This window comes from Cucurbitaria berberidis, assembly GCF_010015615.1.
Source record: "Cucurbitaria berberidis CBS 394.84 unplaced genomic scaffold K460scaffold_1, whole genome shotgun sequence".
Taxonomy (NCBI): domain Eukaryota; kingdom Fungi; phylum Ascomycota; class Dothideomycetes; order Pleosporales; family Cucurbitariaceae; genus Cucurbitaria; species Cucurbitaria berberidis.
Window position 1 is genome coordinate 2922671 of NW_024468935.1, and position 19128 is coordinate 2941798.

General features: G+C 49.6%; 10 protein-coding genes across 10 annotated transcripts; 4 read left to right on the forward strand and 6 right to left on the reverse strand.

Annotated features, from left to right (window-relative positions):
• Positions 1–220: 220 nt before the first annotated feature.
• K460DRAFT_350697 (uncharacterized protein) lies at positions 221–636 on the forward strand (the record flags this gene model as incomplete). Its single annotated transcript, XM_040931522.1, has 2 exons — positions 221–319; positions 409–636. 2 exons carry the CDS (start codon positions 221–223, stop codon positions 634–636), a joined length of 327 nt encoding a protein of 108 aa, XP_040793232.1.
• A 559-nt stretch (positions 637–1195) lies between these two features.
• On the forward strand, positions 1196–1660 carry K460DRAFT_400716 (uncharacterized protein; the record flags this gene model as incomplete). The annotated part of the gene is made up of 1 exon (XM_040936352.1): positions 1196–1660. One exon carries the CDS (start codon positions 1196–1198, stop codon positions 1658–1660), a length of 465 nt encoding a protein of 154 aa, XP_040793233.1.
• Positions 1661–2631: 971 nt separating this feature from the next.
• Positions 2632–3954, reverse strand: K460DRAFT_267174 (uncharacterized protein; the record flags this gene model as incomplete). The annotated part of the gene is made up of 1 exon (XM_040927521.1): positions 2632–3954. A coding segment is annotated over one exon (1323 nt), but the record flags the coding sequence as incomplete, so codon positions are not given.
• Positions 3955–4086: 132 nt separating this feature from the next.
• On the forward strand, positions 4087–6397 carry K460DRAFT_19537 (uncharacterized protein). The gene is made up of 3 exons (XM_040927151.1): positions 4087–4379; positions 4460–5376; positions 5438–6397. Exons 2-3 carry the CDS (start codon positions 4468–4470, stop codon positions 6206–6208), a joined length of 1680 nt encoding a protein of 559 aa, XP_040793235.1. The 5' UTR covers positions 4087–4379; positions 4460–4467; the 3' UTR covers positions 6209–6397.
• Positions 6398–6437: 40 nt separating this feature from the next.
• On the reverse strand, positions 6438–7530 carry K460DRAFT_361437 (S-adenosyl-L-methionine-dependent methyltransferase). The gene is made up of 2 exons (XM_040932456.1): positions 7198–7530; positions 6438–7148 (listed from the first exon to the last, which is right to left on the reverse strand). The coding sequence occupies exons 1-2, from the start codon at positions 7336–7338 to the stop codon at positions 6639–6641; spliced, it is 651 nt and encodes a 216-aa protein (XP_040793236.1). The 5' UTR covers positions 7339–7530; the 3' UTR covers positions 6438–6638.
• Positions 7531–8570: 1040 nt separating this feature from the next.
• K460DRAFT_412336 (uncharacterized protein) lies at positions 8571–9389 on the reverse strand (the record flags this gene model as incomplete). The annotated part of the gene is made up of 2 exons (XM_040937536.1): positions 8571–9268; positions 9325–9389. The coding sequence occupies 2 exons, from the start codon at positions 9387–9389 to the stop codon at positions 8731–8733; spliced, it is 603 nt and encodes a 200-aa protein (XP_040793237.1). The 3' UTR covers positions 8571–8730.
• A 192-nt stretch (positions 9390–9581) lies between these two features.
• K460DRAFT_301964 (3-ketoacyl-CoA thiolase-like protein) lies at positions 9582–11127 on the reverse strand. The gene is made up of 2 exons (XM_040929891.1): positions 10970–11127; positions 9582–10895 (listed from the first exon to the last, which is right to left on the reverse strand). Exons 1-2 carry the CDS (start codon positions 11032–11034, stop codon positions 9707–9709), a joined length of 1254 nt encoding a protein of 417 aa, XP_040793238.1. The 5' UTR covers positions 11035–11127; the 3' UTR covers positions 9582–9706.
• Positions 11128–11759: 632 nt separating this feature from the next.
• Positions 11760–13023, forward strand: K460DRAFT_19601 (uncharacterized protein). Its single transcript, XM_040927154.1, has 3 exons — positions 11760–12058; positions 12115–12338; positions 12398–13023. The coding sequence occupies exons 1-3, from the start codon at positions 12033–12035 to the stop codon at positions 12976–12978; spliced, it is 831 nt and encodes a 276-aa protein (XP_040793239.1). The 5' UTR covers positions 11760–12032; the 3' UTR covers positions 12979–13023.
• Positions 13024–15772: 2749 nt separating this feature from the next.
• K460DRAFT_423187 (uncharacterized protein) lies at positions 15773–17172 on the reverse strand (the record flags this gene model as incomplete). Its single annotated transcript, XM_040938199.1, has 3 exons — positions 15773–16751; positions 16802–16825; positions 17047–17172. The coding sequence occupies 3 exons, from the start codon at positions 17170–17172 to the stop codon at positions 15825–15827; spliced, it is 1077 nt and encodes a 358-aa protein (XP_040793240.1). The 3' UTR covers positions 15773–15824.
• A 236-nt stretch (positions 17173–17408) lies between these two features.
• K460DRAFT_361440 (uncharacterized protein) lies at positions 17409–17833 on the reverse strand. The gene has a single exon (XM_040932457.1). The coding sequence runs from the start codon at positions 17826–17828 to the stop codon at positions 17544–17546; it is 285 nt and encodes a 94-aa protein (XP_040793241.1). The 5' UTR covers positions 17829–17833; the 3' UTR covers positions 17409–17543.
• Positions 17834–19128: the final 1295 nt, after the last annotated feature.

Sequence of the window (19128 nt, forward strand, 5' to 3'; positions counted from 1 at the left end):
GTTCCTCCACCGCGGCCCTAGGTCTCGATATCGCTTATACCTCCATTTACTCCCACTTCGCGCTGGCCCCTCCGCTAGTGTTACTCCAAGGACAACGGCAGCAGAAGGTATATTGACCTTGACCCCACCCTACCCTTCATAATTACAACCGTTCTTTTCTTCCGATTAGATTACCTCCCTGGCTTATGATACGATCCTGACGTCGTGAATTATAGCTATCATGGCAAAGTGGACTACTGTCGCTAAAAATACCTCTCCAAGGTCACGAAGTCAACCTCGACGACCAATCGCACCAAAGTCACATCAACAGATATACCTCGTAAGTCCAACAACACTATATTCGGTAAAAACGGGCCATCTGCCCGACTCCGTATGCCTCAACATTAAGACGTGACTGATGCAGAGCAGATAGCTTTCCTTCTCAACTGGCTACGTTCTCATGACATTCTCTATCGGTTCATGCAGAACGGTATGGACACACAGACACTCGCAAATATCGTGAACCATCACTGGAAGCCCACCAAGGGCCACGCTATAATCATAAACACGCTCTGTAAGATCACCCAGAAGACGATGCGTGATTCAGGCTATGAGAGGTGGACAGTGAACAAGCACAAAGCGGGTACATTTTATTAGAGCAGTTTTTTGGGCTTCTCGGTTGGTGATATTTTGAATTCGGAAAGGGAGTGGAAGTGCCGATTTATTTGTCCCATCGTTGGGATTGCACTATACACCAGGAACAACCTCGAGATGACTTCAAGTTCTGACGCCCTGCAATCACCCATGGCTAAATGGTCAGCTACATTTCATAATGCAGATTTCTCTCTCCAGTTTTTGCCGTTTTTGACTTACATACATCGGCACTCAGTGCAAGTTATAATCGACTAACACATGGATACAGGACGAGACCAAATGTGCGGAAGAATACGATTCAGTTCCGACATTGGAAATAGATTAATCGTCTTTCTTTAAGATTTTGAAGTTAGTCAAATCGCTAGTATTACATGAAGTTGAGCATGGTAAACTAGTACTCCCAAACAATTTGCAGAAATCATCGGATTAATTCTCCATGTTTCAAGAGTGTTCCGCCTGGCTATCTGGTCTCTTATACATCCCACACCCCAATCAAATTATACCTGCCAAAACAACAACGCCCATCCCCACCGCAACGTGCAAACCCCCTGCCGCACCCGTCATGTTCATGCCCGTCATCGCCGTGCCGGTCGCCTTGATACCGCTTGTTGATGTCTCTCTTAAGCCACTCGCGCTTGCCATCGGCATGACCGAGCCATCGGACATTGTCATGCCATCAGACATTGTCATGCCATCAGACATTGTCATGCCATCAGACATTGTCATGCCATCAGACATTGTCATGCCACTTGCCATTGACATCGAGGCCACAACAGCCTGCATAGCGGAGTTTAGTTTAGAAGCTTCGGAAGAAAGTGCAGCAGCGTTGGTCGGAGAATTATTCCATGCCATGGTTACAGTGGTGGCGTCGGCAGTCTTGTTGTTCCATGCCATTGTTACTGCAGGTGCGGACGGGGTGGCCACGGGTACCATAGACATTGTTGGCGCTGAGGTGACGGAGGATATCGCCACTGCGAGGGGTGTAAGGGCCATGAGGGCGGTGGTGAAGGTTTTGGGGTGCATTTAGCTGCACGCGAAGTGATACTTAATGTTGATTTGGGTACTTGATCGTTGTATCGTGGGTCGGTTGTTTGGAATGTACGTGTGGCAAGGAGCGTATTACTCGAGTCAGGCTCGAAATACTGTCAGCCTAGGGTATCAATTTGTCGTCAAAGAAGCAAGAAAAAGCGGGAGATTCCTGCAGTTAAGTGCGCTTCTGTCTCTTTCGTGACAAATGCCTCCACGTCTAGACATCGACATCTAAGCCAACTCGGACTCATCTGTTACACCAAGGCCTCGGGAAGCCGCGCTCCTTCATATCGCAATGGCTGTGGATGGCTAAAGTTACATAGATGACGATCACCTTGGTGATGAAACTTGCGGGTTATGTTGGAAGAGTGTTCGAAGATTGTTTGGGATGTTTCGACGGGTGATGGGCAACCGCTAGTGCAGCCAAGGGAAGGCGCAAGGCGGGGACGCTCGTGCCGAACTTTGTATGAACCTCAGGTTTCGCTCACTCTTCTCCTCATCATCACTCACAGCAGCAAATCATCGGAAAATCATCGATTTTCATCTGCGATGCATGTTGAAGAGAAAATCAGCATGATCCTAACCTTCTATAATAGATGAGAACGTCTCTACCACTCGATAGCCCGTAGCTCGAAGCTGGTGCCAACGACGCGCTCATCGAACACTTCACCATGTGCAACAGCATGTTCATCAGCGCAACTATCCCGGAGCAATTATATCTATTAGCATGTTACACGTACGGGTTGATCATCCTAATAGAAAGAGAAGGAATCTGAGATGATCTTGGCTACTCACAAGACCCCGATTGCACCTACCGGCACAAAAGCTTACTTTAGTAACGATCGACTTCGGAGAGGCAGTCTATGGATATTCATAAGACAGAAATATAGTATCGCGTCACAAAGCAACGGCTCCCTGTGTCGTGTATCCGTCTCTCTCACTGTCTTCCTCACGTAGCTGTTCCGTTGTCAGCAGCTCCAGCAGCTCCTCAGAAGCCCAGAGCTGCTCCTTCCGTGTCTTGGCGATGAACTCCATATGCTCGGGACTCTCGTTCCACGTATCGGTGCGGAAGCTGTACCAGAAGCATGCGCACTGCTCATATGCCCATCGCAGGTTCTCTGCCCACCCGCTGCTATCCTGTGGATCAGGCTGGGCAATATGGTGTAGCAATCGGAAAGGTGGCGAGCAGCGCGGGCCGCCAAAAGCATACGGACTGAACGGATCACTCTGTCCTCTAGAGCCTTCTTTGAGGAACGCAAGATTCACCTGCTCGTCTACCGGTTCTGCACCGTCGCTCGGCGACGCGATATACTCTGCTGCGTCGCGAATGTACGGCTGATCTGTGGTCTCCTCCATGTCTCCAGGCTGTGGCGTTGCTCCCTCCTCGATATTACTCTTTCTTGGCCTGCTTTTCGGCCATCCTCTCCTCTTCGGCTGAACAGGAATTGCAGGTGTTGTCTGCCTCGACCGTACTTTCAGTGCCGGTACTTCTTCCCTTGACAGAACGCTCATCACCGGTATGTTCCCTCTCAAGCTATCCATCCTCTTCCTCTTCTTCTCTGGCTCTGGCTCTTCTTGCGAAGTCAAAAGATAATCCGGGGCTCTATAACGAGGCGGTGGTGGCATAACTCCAGCCCACCGCCCAAATGCAGCACGGTCGGAATGCTCTTTCTGCACCGCAGCCGGACCACCGAGCACACCAAGTAGCGCATCATAGTCGCGCGGGTACATCCACGGATTACTCGGCTCCTGAATGCAGTATTGCACCATGCGCGTTAGGTCCAGAGCATCGTCGCCCTGTGGCATAATCCTCACATCCACCGCCAGGGCTTTGAACGGTATATCGGGCACCTGGGTACTCTCTCGTTTGCGTTGTCTGGGAATTCGAAAGTTGACATCTAATCTGGATTCCTCCCATGTCGCTTTCCTCCCACTGTGGAATCTATCGTGTGTTTTTATTGTCCAGCCGTTGTATCCTGCTTTTTTCATCGATTTATACATCCAGGCTCCGCAACAGTTCTGACTGAGTTCCACCGGAAGGTCGCGTTGTGTGTTCACGATAGCCCAAAGGGCCTGGCGGGTTCCGCCGTTGGATATCAAGCGGTATATGACGTCGGCACATCGAATGCTGTTAGGTAAGAATGTAACGAGCTCGACGAGAGTTAAATGCGCATTGGTAGGGAAGGGAAGGCTTTCCGCAGGTGCTGCTGGACCCAGACCATAGCCACGGTAGGCTTTGCGCACTTCAAGTTGTGTATGATCCAGGATAGGCTCCGGTGTGGGCTCCAGCGTGAGCTCTGCTGGAGTTGTCGCCATGCTGAGGTGGAGTCAGAAAATAGGTCAACACAGTCGGGTTGAAGAAAGCGCATTGAGCATCTGAAAGGCACGGGAGAGAACGTGACTCATTTTGGAAAGTACATGAGGTGAATGATTCGTGGTGGTAAAGAGAAGCTTCACGTGCTAGCTAGTGGGTTCCTCCGCGCCGTTTGGGTCGTTACAACAACAACAATAAAACCGCCGCAACGCCCGGTCCGAGCGCGTCTACTCCAATTCAGGCTTGATTTTTTCTCACATCATTTTTGGGCTCCTGTCGGATTCTCATTTGTCGCACGCGGAACGTTTTGGGGTTTCGCATCGTATCTTGGGGTTGTCTGTCAGGACTCTACGAGACCTTCCGCAGTGTCTAGCTGTAGTATACGCATTTTTCGTCATCTCCTGTGAGTTCCCTCTCCTCGCGCGTCTCAATCAGTTAGACCAGGCCTTCGCAAAACGTCGTTCGATATGTTAACGTTCTAAGTCATCCCGATGGCATCTTTGCCCAAGAACAATGCCTTCGGTGCCGGCAGCCCGAGCTGGAACCTTCCCTTCCCCGATGGCAACATGACAGCCGCTGAGATTCTAGCCTACCTTCCGCATTGGCTCAAGTCGATAGATGTCATTGATCGCCTCGTCGCGAACGGCGGCAGGTCTGCCATCATTGCCGCAATGATCAATGAGTTCAGGCACCAGCCAACCGGCGAGATCTTTCAGGCCAACTCAGTGCAGATTATGATGTCTTATGCGATGCGCCGCGCTGGCTATACAGACTGGACTGTTGGTACGCATGAGCTGTGGAAACGTGAGAGTGATTCAGACGAGGAGAATCTCAGCGTGAAGGACTTCCGCCCGCCTCGCCTCACTCACCCAAAGACTGTCGCCAAACGCAATCGACAAGACCTCGCACGCAATTACGAAGCAGAACCGATTGAATTCAAAGACCTAGCCCTTCACGTGAAGAAGCATCCTGCAGACGCTGATGCCCTTGACCTCACCCGCTGCATACAATACGCGCTTACCCACCAACACGAGAAGTGGCTCTTTCCCACCGACTTCAAGCGCCTCGTCATTCACCTAGGAGGTCCGGCTCAAATCGATCACCTTCACCACGATAGACAAGTATTTGCTCGCCGCGAAAACCTCGTCACTCCGGCTAAACCAACACCTCGGAAGTTCAACCGCACAATGAAAGCCGAAGTTACACCTCGACGCCGAAACAAGCCCCCGACTCATATTGAGAAAGCATTGTCTCTGTCTCAGTCAGGTACAACAGGGAGTATGACACCTCGGAAACGAGGCAGTGAGGATTTGGGTAGGATCCTTTTGGGTAGTCAGAGGAGGAGTGGAAGGCTTGCTGGGAAAGCTATCAATTTGTGCGAAGAAGACTCAGATGCTACGGTAAGCGCTTTGTTAGCTTCATTAGTTTAGACTGATTGAGTACTAATGATAGACTATACAGGACAATGATGTCTTTGACTCTGCTTACTCTGGCTACTCTACGCCCGCTAAGAAGCGTAAAATCTCCCTCACCCCGCCCACGCCCATCTCGCCCTCCAACGACAGCGAGTTTGTGCAAGATGACTCCGAACCCGACGACGATATTGCGGAAGCAGAAGACGCAAGCGAGGAAGACGCTCTCTCGCTTTCCTCTGGCCCGCGGGGTCGTGCTGCAGCGAGAAAGGCACGGCAGAACATCCAGTCTTCATTCACGAGCAATCGTACTCCTCTGATCCTAAAAGTATCGAAGCTCGCACCGTCACCGGAAAAGAAGTTAAGGACGCCCCCGCCACAGAAGCCCGTTCCCACGTACATCCATACGGTCGTCAGCCCAGAGGTGATGGAAGCAGTCAAGCAGTTCGCTCATCGCACGCCCGTACTGCTCCAGCCGCCCGTACTTTCCGCAAACCGTCTGCGCGTCGATGCTGCAAGCATCTATCTCTATGCCTCCGAAGGCTGTAGCAACCCCAAAGAAATGTGGGAGTCTGCACTGTCGTGTACACGATTCGGTGGACCCCGTCGCCACGCACCCTTCCGTGAGTTACACCGCTTGACGGACCCGGATATGATGGATGGAAGTGATTGGGCCGAAAACATTCGCTGGGCAAAGGAGCAAAATTTGGCCTTTGGAAGCAAGACTTGGACGGAGTACGACTACCATCTTGAGATGATTACGCAGGCTAGGCGGGAGACGATGTGGGTAAGCGAGGAGCTCATTAGGATGGGGATGTAGAAGAGAGTTTTCTGCATGTACCGGTGGATTAGCCACTACATTCGGGGTACAATTGGCAGTACACAGCTGATCTAATCTTGGCAGCGTTGGGCATAGTCAGCAAATGTGCTGCGATGGCCATGACGGACAAGTACTTGCATATCGCGTATATGTATGCATACAATAGGACTAGACGTAGTCCTGTATACTTTCAAGTATTCGAAGCACAGAGGTTAGGCTCTACCTTAAGCAGGGGTTTGAATCTAGCTTACGATTGATTGGCTCCTCTCTACGTGTCAGCAAGGTGACGTCGACTCACAACTTGGCAAGTCAAGGGAACTCGCAAGTTCCCGCATTTCGAGTGACAATCTTAACGTCAGGGAGTCTGGGTAACTGAATGTCTTTTCTTGACCCTTTTTTCTTGCGGTAGCGTAACCTTAACGCTGTTAACCTATAATATTCTCAGAATCAAAACTCTGGCTCCACTGACACCTTTCCGATACGGGCCCGACTCTTTCTCTACAACTTCAACTTTACCCTCCTTTGCCAAACGCTCAACTGTAGCTTCAAATCCCTTCTCTACCCAATGGGTGTCTAGCACCGTGGCCACTGCCACACCACCAGGTTTGACAACTCTGACAAACTCTACTAGCGGCTCAGGCCCAAGGTGAGCTTGCGTGAAGGTCCCACTACAAGTCAACGCGTCAAATGCACCGTCGGCAGCGTCAATCCGTTTGGTGAGATCCGTAACCTTCAAATCTCCATACGCGTCCGTTTTCCGCGCAAGACCCAACATACCCTCACTGATATCCAGGCCCACCGTGCCTTTTGCGCCCAACTTTGCAAGTTCAATACCAACTAAGCCGGTACCGCAGCCAGCGTCGACGATGCGGAGGCCCTCTAAGGGCTTATTGGGAGACACATCCTTGAGTTTCAGTGCACGGACAACTCCTTCAGCAACCTGAGTAGGTCAGATGGGTGTTGAGCTCACGTGGAATTGGGAGTAATACCAATCGTGGAGCCACATATTCGCTCAATGTCATGTCTGGGTTGTAGGTCGCCGCCCATTCATTGTACAAAGCGCGAGATTCCGAGGTGTCTTTTGCGGCGAAGACGCGCTCGAGCAGGGTGGGTTTATCCGTCAACGCCATGTTGAAAGTGCTTGTATCAAGATGTAGTTGGGGAGGTTTGGGATGGCTTTTGACTAGTTGTGAAAGTCCAACGGCCTATTTAACATTTGTTCGCTCTCAACTAATCATGATTAAAGCTCCACGTTTCTTTGCGCAGTTTACGCAAGCCGTGTAATGGGTACTTCGAGCCGTTGCCATGCTGATCACTACGTCATACCTTTCGATAACTGACCCCGCGTTGGAGCGGCTCGGCTGGAAGGGGCAGGAGTATACAATATCTGGGGGGGCTGTGCAATTTAGGATGCATATTTTCTGGGTACTGTCGGCTGCTACCCTAGGAACAGCGTCTAGAGTGAGCGCTAGACGAGGCCGGCTCCCGGCACTTCTAAGATCACGTTACCTCAACAGTTATGTTAACCTCGGGTAAGCCTGATTTACAGTCATGGCAGTCGAATTGAATGTCATAAAAGGAATTCTGTTCATGAATGAGGCTTACTACCAGAAAATATACGGTGCAGCATGAAGAATCTATAGACTTATATAGTCACGTGATGACGCGTCAGCGTGATTTCTGTGACATCCACGTCAGAACCAAAACCACGTAGCATGAATCATCAACATTATTGTTATAAACATACTAAGGGACGTCAAATTCTGTGTGTCACTTAGTAAGACGTTATCGAGGTAACCTTTCGCCAAACCCAATTCCATCTGGTTTGATCATGGCTGCGCCAGCCCAGTTACGTGTCGACCGTCCCCACATCCCGGTACAGCCAGATGGTCCTCGTACTGCTCGAGAGATTAAGAATAGAAGCGAGATATCCGTTCATGTTGGTGCAGCGTGTCCTATCTGCATGGAAGATTGGTTTCAAGGCTACTCGCATTAGTCTGATAGATCACCTAACCGAGCGCCTATTCGATTTTCGAGAGCAATTTATCGGTACTATCACATCTCAGAGATTCTCGACCTCTTGCGAGTAACAGATATCGATCCCCAAGAAGCTAGTGTCACTTTTGCGGCTCTCTTTCAACCATTTCTAAACGCAGAAGCCCTGTTCACAGTGTTCACAGGTTTAACAGAATATGTTAATTCACTGCACTTTAATCTTACTCTCACAATGACACAGTCAGCTTAGCTGTGTACTTCGAAGCGTGCGCCGTGTTTAGATCCTATCTGGACGATGCGTATACACTTTCAAGTTGTTTCAGGCAGGTTGATTACTATTCGTGAGCAAGAGACATGAGAGCATGGTACGCTTATCAATTTTCTATCTGCTTTTCATTCCTGAGTATCCATTCTGCAAATCGGTTCACATGGGATTATTATACCCACATCTTTTGCACCTCGTCTTCGCTTCGATCCCTGGTTGCGCCTAATCTCGAAAGGCAATAAACCTTGTCCTCAGTCCCATTCTAAGGCTCCACAATCTCAATACACTGAGCTGTGTGCTCTATTTCCTTCATGTTGGGATAAAATTGCGCTGGAATCCCCTTGATGGGTAAAATGATCTTCTCCAAGCTTGTCAGCTTCACTAGATGCTCGAGTCCCTTAACGCGATATCCCGCAAGCAGGGACTCCCAGGAAAGCGCTAATCTAACAACCTTAATCGCATCTTTCGCATGGTCGGGGAGGATCTTAATCAACTCCCCCAAGGCTGCGGGGTCGATCGCGAAGGTGTTGAGCGTGTATGGTAGAAGTGCGGCCTCAGCATGGACCTGGCGGCAGGTGGCGGTAATGCCAAGCAGCAGGTTGACGTTGTTCGACGGGCGATTATCATTCATTTTGATAGTTTTGCAAGTGTCGAAATAGAGATATATCGTGCGGTTGGGCGGGAGGATGTACCTCTTACGAACTTGGATGCGGCTGGCGGTGAGAGCGAATTCATAGATCCTGTTGCGGATCTCGCCGGGCAAACGGAGGAAGGGCGACTCGACTTGGTTGCGCAAGTAGCTGGATATGAGGTCAGGAATGCGCGAGGGGTGTAAAGGCTAAATCGGACAACTTACATAGCGTCCGCCTGGATCTTCGAAGGGCCTTTCATTGCTGCGCGATTCTTCGGTTGAGGGGTCATATTTGCGTTGATGTTACCAAGGTAGGCAGTATCGCGAGATCAATGTTGGCGAGGGAAATTATGAACGGCTGGTGGTGGGCAGGCTTGGCAGGCTTTACCCCAAGCGGAAACATGTGTGAACGCCCAGTGAAAGACCTCGTTACTGGGTAGAGAAAAGATATTAATAAAGCGATTGGGAAGGAAGCAGGGAGTATAATACTGGGGTGAAAGAGCAAGACAAGACCGTGTGCAGCAAGTCAATCCATTACGTAGTTCCATGTCGGTCCCAATATACAAATCATCAATTGCTAAACTTAAGATGCCTATTTAAACAAGTCTCAAACGTTCTGCTCATTAACAAAGAGCCCCGCCATACCCATTCCTGTTCCAATGCACATGCTCGTCAACAGGACCTTCTTCTTCTGTCGGCGACACTCGCTGAGACCAGTGACAATTTGTCGCGAACCTGTGCAGCCGAGCGGGTGACCGAGCGCAATGGCGCCACCTCTAACGTTCATCTTGGCAGGATCGATCTTGAGTGTCTCTTGGCAGTACACAGCCATTGATGCAAAAGCCTCATTTATCTCAATGATATCGACATCATCGAGTGTGATGTTGAACTTGGTGAGCAGCTTCGGGATCGCGACGGACGGACCGATACCCATGATCCTTGGTGCGAGGCCAGCGACTGTTGCACCGACATACTTGGCGAGGATGGGCTGGCCGAGCTTTTGTGCGGTGGAGCGCTTCATGAGCAGGACGGCGGCGCAGCCGTCAGTGACCTGCGACGAGTTTCCAGCGTGTGATTTATCACCGTGGGGAAGGAAGGCTGGGCGAATCTTCTGCAGGGCTTCGAATGTGGTGCCGGGACGGATACCCTCGTCCTTGGTAAGAGTAACAGTCTTCTCTTCACCAGTCTTGGGGTCTTTGATGGTCGTTGTGATGGGCACGATTTCGTCATCGAACCAGCCTGCCTTTTGCGCGACCTCGGCCCTTCGGTAGGACTCGGCAGCAAACCTATCTTGTCTCTCGCGGCTGATGTTGAAATCGTTTCCGACGTTCTCTGAGGTCTGTCCCATAGGTTGCATACAGTCGTTTCCTTCTTGCACTGAGGTGATTTCGTCGACAAACGGCCTCTCCAGCTTGTCACCACCTGCCGTCATACTTTCCACGCCCATACCAATGCCAATCTCAATGCTGCCTACGGAGATCTGGTTCGCGATATCCTGCACCGCCTTCAATCCCGATGAGCAGAAGCGGTTCACGGAAGACCCAGCGGTGGTGTTGGGAAACCCTGCGCCCAGCATAGCAGCACGGACGTAGTATGCAGCTTTCGAATCGGACACATTGCCGCAGCAAATATCCTCTACAAGAGCGGGATCGAGATTCGACCTTGCGACGACTTGCTTGAGCGTCTTTACGAGGATTCCATCAAGAGGTGTGTCTTTCAAGCCGCCCTTGTGGCCTTTTGTAAGGGGTGTGCGGACCGCGAGGGTTATTACAATGTCGTCGGGATTTTTGGTAGTGCTGTCCGAATCGTTAGTCGTGTCTTCTCTATCGCAGCTCTGTACAGGTTGGTACTCGAGGTGGCGGGAACTTACATTGTCGCCAATCCGCTTGTCGAGGGCGCGATTTGCGACACGATGGACTTGAGGCGTTCTGTCATCTTGGAATTATATTACAGGAAAGAAGTAATACACAGGAAGGTAATTGCGAGGTGTGAGCGATGATGGACAGAAAGATGCGGAGTGCGGAGACGGTAGCTTTAACAATGTTGTGGGGCGCGAAACTCGAACGATGAGCCGAGGATCTCGGAGCCTAGGTCACGTTGCTCGGCAGTTCACCTATTGGCCGGCCATCGGGCGTCCTACCTGCTTCGAATTGCCCACGACACATGTCTCATTGCAAATACTAATAATCGGGATGTCGTTGAGATGCATCAGTAGTTTTGTGCGCAGCAATGCCTCGGATGCAGTTGGTGAGCTGACGGCTCCTCTACTCTCGGAGATTTTGGATCTAGTCGCTGTTCCCCGCAATCCGAACGTCAACATAACCTCAACTATGGCTCTCAATCCATCTTTATTGAATAATGGTGAAGAATATCTTTTGAAGATGTAACGCGCAACTTCTGGTGCCACGCGTATGAAGATTTGCGAGATTTGCGCTAAGTTCTAGACAGCAATTATAAGCTCTTCAGCTGACTTATATGTGCTTCATTCACAGATCTCTCCTGCGACGCCACAGAATAGGAAAGCTGTGCTTCCATATTTATCTTCGCACTCTTGTGCTCTTACAGCGTAAGCCAGCGTAATCCAGCGTAGGCTGAAATGGCTTGTTAGCAATGACATCCGGATGACTACCGTGCACCATCTGCTTCATCATCGGCCCAGGGTTGTGTTGTCTCATGTTCACACCTGTTGTGTTATCTTGTAGAAGGTAAGTCTTAGTCTCCCCGAATACGCCTCTTCATGTTAGTTGGGATCAGCTGTTTCCAAGGTTACACGCTGGACCCTGCTGGTACGAGCTTTGCGCCATCACGGACCAACGAGGCGACGAATCTTTCATTTTCTACACGAGACCTTTGTCGCCTTTGATCACAGAACGCATCATGAATTCGTAGTCAAGTCTGTAATGACTTAAGTGACTGGGGTGTTGCTCTACGAGATGACCTTTGATGAAACGATGTGTAGGTATGTTGATGAAAGGAGCCCGCACCGACCCCTTACTAACCAATCACTAAAACTAGCCTGCGACGCGACGAGTTCAACTATACCGAGAAAAGGCAATTCTATCGCGTGACCAGTGAACAGGTTGTTACACAGTACTTGCCAAGATCGACTAGAGGCCCTTATGTCTTTCAAGCCCAAATTGGATATTGCTGGTCCTATGTGACTAGAGAAGCTATCGAACAGCATTTGAAGTCAATTGACCGATATGCCACTCCATTCATCTCCGTCTTTGATAATTTCGGTGCGTACCAAACCATATCTGGACAATGACATGCCATCAAAAGCTGACGGAAATGAAAGCTGATGCGTTGAAGCGAGCCTACCACTTCTACCTCAGAGGCGACGAAAGAATTTCGATAGTCCAGATCGACGCTACGGAATTGGTTAAATCAAACGGGATTCAACAAAACATCGACGCGCTTGTGCCGACATGGAGAGGTATCGGAAATGGAATCGACGAATGGCTCTCAGTGGCTGAAATAGCACCAGCCTTGGGTATCCACCCCCAACTCGTCCAGAGATCAGAGTGGCTTGCATGTGGACAAATATCAAATAGCAGATTCACTGCAGCCTGGCCGATCATACAAGGCAAACTATTCTTCGAACAGGAAAACGGCCAAGACTTAGTGGACCTCTTCACCTATTACTGCGGGCGCATGCCTGACTACATCCGACAGCAGAGCGAATCTGGTCGATACGCATATGATTGGGATAACGAGGTTTTTTTCGAGACTGAATGGTCGAAGAGTGAGAGAAGATCGTCGTCAACCCAAAATGGGTTCTCAGGTGCGGGCGTTGGACTTGGCGTTGCATCCCAATTGCCTCGCTTTACGATGTTCGGTCACGCTGGTTTTCTACGCGGCATGGTTGTGATGGATTGATGTATGATATGGTATGTAAAGTTATTTGTAAATTGAGTGATGAACAGCTCCTCTAGTCATGCTCCTCAGGCGACTGTTGGTATCGAGGAATCACGGCAGCTTATGTGGATGTTGTATTTGTGAAAAAGCATCAGGATAAGGAGAGGGAGAAAGACTAGAGCCGCAAGTGTAACGCACAGGACCCCGCCGTCGGCCATAGTAGGGCGCCATCATGACTCCCAAGGTCTCAGCTTCCCCTTCGCCCTTCGCCCAGTCCTCTTCTCTCTATGAATCTTCTCTCTTGCAGGTACCCAGAGCCTATCTAAACTAAGGCAGTTTTTTTCATGTGCCGATAACCTTCCGCGGAGCATGTGGCTGAGGCACTGTTGTGTACAGTGTACCACCACAAGCCACCAATTGCGATATATGGCCCCCTACTTGAATCTCGTATATACAGAATGACAACGGCGATGTTCCAGTGAATTGGACAGACCAAGGGTTGGAAAACCACTTTGGGCCACGGAAGTCCTGCCTTGACAAAGGCAGGCGATGATCTGCACACGAGCTAGCGAAACACGACGAGGAAGACAAAGAGGTTGCCAAAGAAGCATCTATCTACCCTTGGCCACTTATAATCAAACTATAACATCACCCATCTCCCCTTGTTACCTGTTACCACCCATCAACCCTTGACTCACGCCTTCACGATGCAACTCTCGATCCTCACTATCTTTCTATCTTTCGGCCTCCTCTCCGCCGCAGGACCTGAAGCAAGAACCTGCGACAGGCGCCCCCAAAATTGTTAGCTAGGAACGAGCTCTGCTCTAGTACCGACCACATACACGACCACCATGTGCTACTTAGCCAACCCGACCCCCTTCGATGTCTCGACATTTGTGCCGCAGACGAGTTGCGTTGTCTCTCCATCCCTACGGTCACGATGAAGTATAGCTATGAGGACACGTGTGCGACGAGCACGGTTACGACTACACTATCGAGATAGATGAAGCATGGAGGGATCTGTCTAAGGGAGAATATAATCGTGGTGGATGATTGGAAGTGGGCGTAGAACAGGAATGATGAATGGGGTGGCAACAAGTAACGGCCGTCAACTAGCTATGATAGGGTACGGAGGTTCTGTCTTCACAACTGCCTTCCTTGTTCTGTTAGGACTTTGCAATTCAATTTAAAGTCTCGGACTTTTACCTGATGTGCAATTTATGCGGGTCAGGATCTAATTTCTAGCACATTTCTCATCAGAATGCTGTGCCATCACATGTACATGTTAATTGGAGGGCGATATCTCACATTAATTTATGTTGTTTCCTCAACAGCAATGCCGCATTTGGAGAGGTTTCAAGGAGTGACACATCACCGCTATGTATGAAGAGATTCACCGGTTGTAAAATTCATCAGCCCTCGCCGTAGCGTGGCCGTATGCCTGTTACGACAGTCTGCGAATCGTGGCGTTTTGATCTCCATTACTAGAACAAATCCTTGTTACATGCTTAAAACTCCTCATCACGATCGTCGCATTTCCTAGAATTAAACAATGAGGCTCAATACTTGAGGAGGACTGTGTATGTTTCGCTGTACGAAGTGTAGCGCTTCCTATAATTCGACAGTAAACACCTTCCTTCTACCCCAACATGACTCGATCCACGATTTTTCGACTCTGGAAAGGTAAAAAAGATGACAGGTCTTCGTTTTGAGGGAGCAGAATGAAACACAAGTTGGATAAACCAGCAGAATTCAGGGATCCGGTACCAGAACTACTCAGTAACAAGATCTACGAATATTGGAAGTTGAAGGCTGAGGGGTGCCGGTGCCGAGGCCATCCCATGAACCTGGGCACATGGTTATATTCGAAGAGATGGCACATCAAGTCAACATGTACATTAATCAAAACATGCAACAGTTTCATACCAAAAAATGATCAGAACATACAAATTGATGGCGCGTGAGCAGTTCCGGCTGCATTGGGGACTATACCGAGCCGCCACCCCCACCAACCACTTTGCCGTTTGACGGGCAGTGTCTTCGTTGGTTATATACCCCCCAATCCACGACTCGGCAACCATACAGGCTATCTGTCGATCTAGGTTCTGTGAGATTGAGCACACCTTGCCAGTCATCAAAGCAGCTGGCTCGAACGGACCCGTTAAAAAGTTCCAGCTGGTTGCAGGATTTGGTCACCAGTCCGCAAGTACACCTGGAAGGCTTGGCCGACTGACGTGCCAGTGAACCCAAACTTCTTCAGGTCTTCACAGGTACTTGGGGGCCAGGACATCCACCCCAACCTCTACTCGGCCGTACGTGATGAAGCCACCACAATCAATATGTGGCATAGACTAGGAAAACTTGCTGGCACACATAATCTATGAACTTGTTTGTAATTTCTCTCGTTAGAATAGCTTCAAAGTATTCAAAAGTGCCGGAATGCTAGCCGGTCTCTGTTATTGAGAGTCATACAGGAATTGAAGACGAAACAGCAAGAGCATTTGAAGTGGAAAGAGGAAACATGCAAGGAACTTCAACTTCGGAAAGTGACTCGATATACCTATCGCATTCTAAGTAGTGAGTCATCTCTAAGAAACGCTTGCTTCCTAGATATCTTCGGAGATAAGCCCAAGTACTTCCAGCTTGCTCTCCAATGTTAGCCCCCCCTTTGCATTCAAGCTCCTTTTCGAATCCTTTTAACCTAGTCAAGTTATGGGGCCTCCGCTTTGACCCCCTCCTTGCTATGTTGACGTGCAGATCATCGTCGTTGAGAGCCCCGCAGAGCTTCGTGAAGCCTATCTACCAAGTGCGTATCGGGATTAGACAGAGGTTTAGACAGAGGTAGATTGCCATCGAGAACTAGTCGTCTACGTTAGCGGGCGCATGATAGGCTCAGCGGCTTTCTGAGTTTCGTTGTTTGGTATAACGTTATTCGGGAGGTGACCTTCTGCACCGACTCGAAATCGTGCCCTGTAGTAATCCTCCGGCATTCGCTCGCCTTCACCCCATGGCTTCGGTCGGTACTTCACGTCAACTAGACAAGCCCAGATAGGCATTCCCCCACGCTCGTGTTTTCGGGTGTTGCTTTTCGTCTGCCAATGAGATATGCCACTGGATTCGTTTTCAGGCTCACCTCGCTGGGGTGGGAGGGGTGCGCTACCACCATGACAGGCGTGGACTGGTAGCGGGACGTCAAGCTCGTTCTCGGGAAGTTCACCCCACCCACCAACTGGGTGAAGGCCTGGTGAAGTTGGACGGCTGACCTCATCAGATTGAGAATTATAACCGCTGTGTAGTTGCCTCTGTCCGCTGGTATGTTCGCCCTCTGATTTGCCCTCGCTTTTAGCGTTTTTTTCGTCCATTTGCTCGACCTGTTGCAAGCTTTTTGTGACTCTTGCAACGTCTCTCCTCTGCTCCATTTGGGATTGTAGTTCTACTTCGAATAACGGAACTGCTTTCACCTCTTTGATATCGACCAAGAACTTGACTCGAGGTTCTCCAAAACTCGCTTCATATACCTGTCGATACTCCTTGGGAAGGTTGTCGAGCCTCCGGGGTTGTTTGTCAAACCAAGCTAGCGCCCATGGGGACAGCACACGCTGGCCCTTCTTAGATGTGATCCAAATCCTCGGAAGCTTGTTTGTGTAGTCCATGTGATGTGGCATCACGCCCCAGTGTGCTGCCAGCCGTCCTGGTCTGGAACTAGGCTCCAAAGTGTCAGCCCCATGAGAGATGACTCGGCGCTTCTTATGCGCCCTCGAAGAAGGTGAGTTGTATGTAGTAGGTGGATTGCTCTAATCTAACCGTTAGAACTGTAGGTGGAGCGTGAAGTCTAACATCTTACCGCCGCGTTCTCGAAGTCTCTAGCCTGCATGTTTATACAGAAGTCCGTAGCGTGCGAGAATGCTTGCAGGCGCAAGTACCCCCTTGGATGCGATACGTGATAAAAAGATGTTTGTACAATGCTGTGATGATTCTTGATTCGGCTGTAAGTAACGGGCGGTCGGTTCCTACACTCAAGGTTCGGGTCGGTCCAGAGTCACGATGCGCGTTCTGGGGAGCGTTCCGGTGTCTCAAATCGCTACCTACGGTTACACGGCTTGGGTCGGGAAAGCGTACAGCCAGGCATAAGAAAGGACCTGTCACTTTAGCGGTCGCGCTGCAAGCAAGAAGGAGGCAGCCATAGAAGCGGAAGAGCTGGACCCGCCGGATCATAATGTTCCGAAAGCGGACTAGCGCCATCGCATCCGAGAATAGTAATTCCACTACAGGTATAGGAAGAGTTGCTTTGTACTATATTTGAGTCCTAAATCTATCCTTCCCTTACACATTGCAAAGGTTCAAATTCAGTCATACAAACTAGCCCACTCCTGGGGCGTAAGCGCTGTCTAAATCTTCTTCAAGTACCGATCACTAGCCAGTGCCATATCGATGTGTCAAATGTATAGCTACACCAGATACTATTGCGAAATACAACGCTTGACCTCGATTCAAATCAAGACCTTTCGAGGCCTCGATCGTGGAACGTCCCAAAAGCACGCATTATCCGTTTTGGCGGCTGATCACACTTGCTCTCATCCCCGCTATCACCCTCGCGGCCCCTTTTTGAAACGAAAAAAGTCATGCTCGGGCATCTCATCCAATCTTACGAACCTGAACCTTGCTGATAGGTTTTCAAACATCCTCTGGTTGCTAATCCCTGCTCCCTCCGAGAGCGTGGTGCACGAGTACGCAATCGCCTTGAAAGTCATCATGTCTAGACAGGGCATCATAAGCATGATACATTCGTACTCCTTTAGGATCTGCACGAATCTGTTTTCTCCGTTGAATTTGCGGCGGATGATCCGAGTTTTGGGATAGGGCGAGGGCATACGGGAGTCTCCGAGTTCTTTGAGGAGATTCTGGATTGCGTTGTCGATAAGAGGAGTAGTTTCGAGCGGCTTGGAGCCATATGTAGGGATTGGGAGGTGAAGTTTATTTGTGACTTTGCTTGCCATTAATGACCAGGTACTCCGTTGATACCAAGACGCCAATACTTACATATATATTCTCTGGGTTGCTGACACAGAACATGCGACCTGTGGGACACATCCCACGTATATTTCACCGATGTATGATGGCCTATGTTGGCTTTGTAACCTCCTCTAGTTCTCTTGATCGTGGCCCTCCGCCTATGATGAGCTGTCGGAGCTAAGCTTAGCCTATGGTTTCTATCGCCCATGATGCCAAAGTGCTAATTTCAGGTGAGTGCCTGTTGCAGTGAGTCAGCTAGCTCTACTCGTTGTGACTATGATAAAGGGCCATACAGGGCGTAGTTTCGGTGGTGGCCGACTATGAACATGTATCGGTGGGATTGATAGGGAAATGAGCGCCTCAATGAGAAGCAAGGAAATATATAAGATTTTGGTTATCAACAAGAGAAAGTAAAATCCGTTATTTTGCATGACGCGCAGTGTTTACATGAGCGAATCGGGCTCTGTCGGGTGACATATTGGCAGTCCGTGCGGCACATTGCGGTAAACAATACCCAAAGGAGCAAGATAACCGCGTAATTGGTTATGAAACATGTCCTAGAGCATCTAGTAGTCTCTTATTTAGACAGTGGCGCCCGGAATTTGTTCTTATATTCTTGAATTACTTTCCGTAGCTTCTACATTATGTACCAAACACTTGCCTTGATTGCGATTTTAGACATAGCAAGCACATGTATCTCTAGGCAGACTGTAGGTAGACAATCAGTTTGTCTCATATCTGCTTCCTCACTGCTGGTCTGATATGATACGTATAACCAATGTCCAGATCCCTGCTTCAACTCATTGCGCCATGTTTGTAACCAAGCTCGAGAAGGCAATCGTCATGGCGTAAGGGGGTTAGCAACTCGTGTATACTCTCAACGGTATGCATGTGGGATTGCCCGGGAAAAGTTGATCTGACTAGGCCTGCAGTACCTAATTCAAAGAGATGGCATGGGAGCTACTTCCATATTGCGCTCATCAGAGCTGAGGGCGATTCTTAGGGCCTTATTGAGCGACATAGCAAGCATCGTAGGATTCTTGAAAAGCTGGTCCTACTCCAATCGAAGTCTCATAACAGCTCTCATTCAATTCCTCATAGCCTGCCCTATGTCAGACTGCATACGTTTTAGGGCAGGTTTGATTACACTTTTTACAA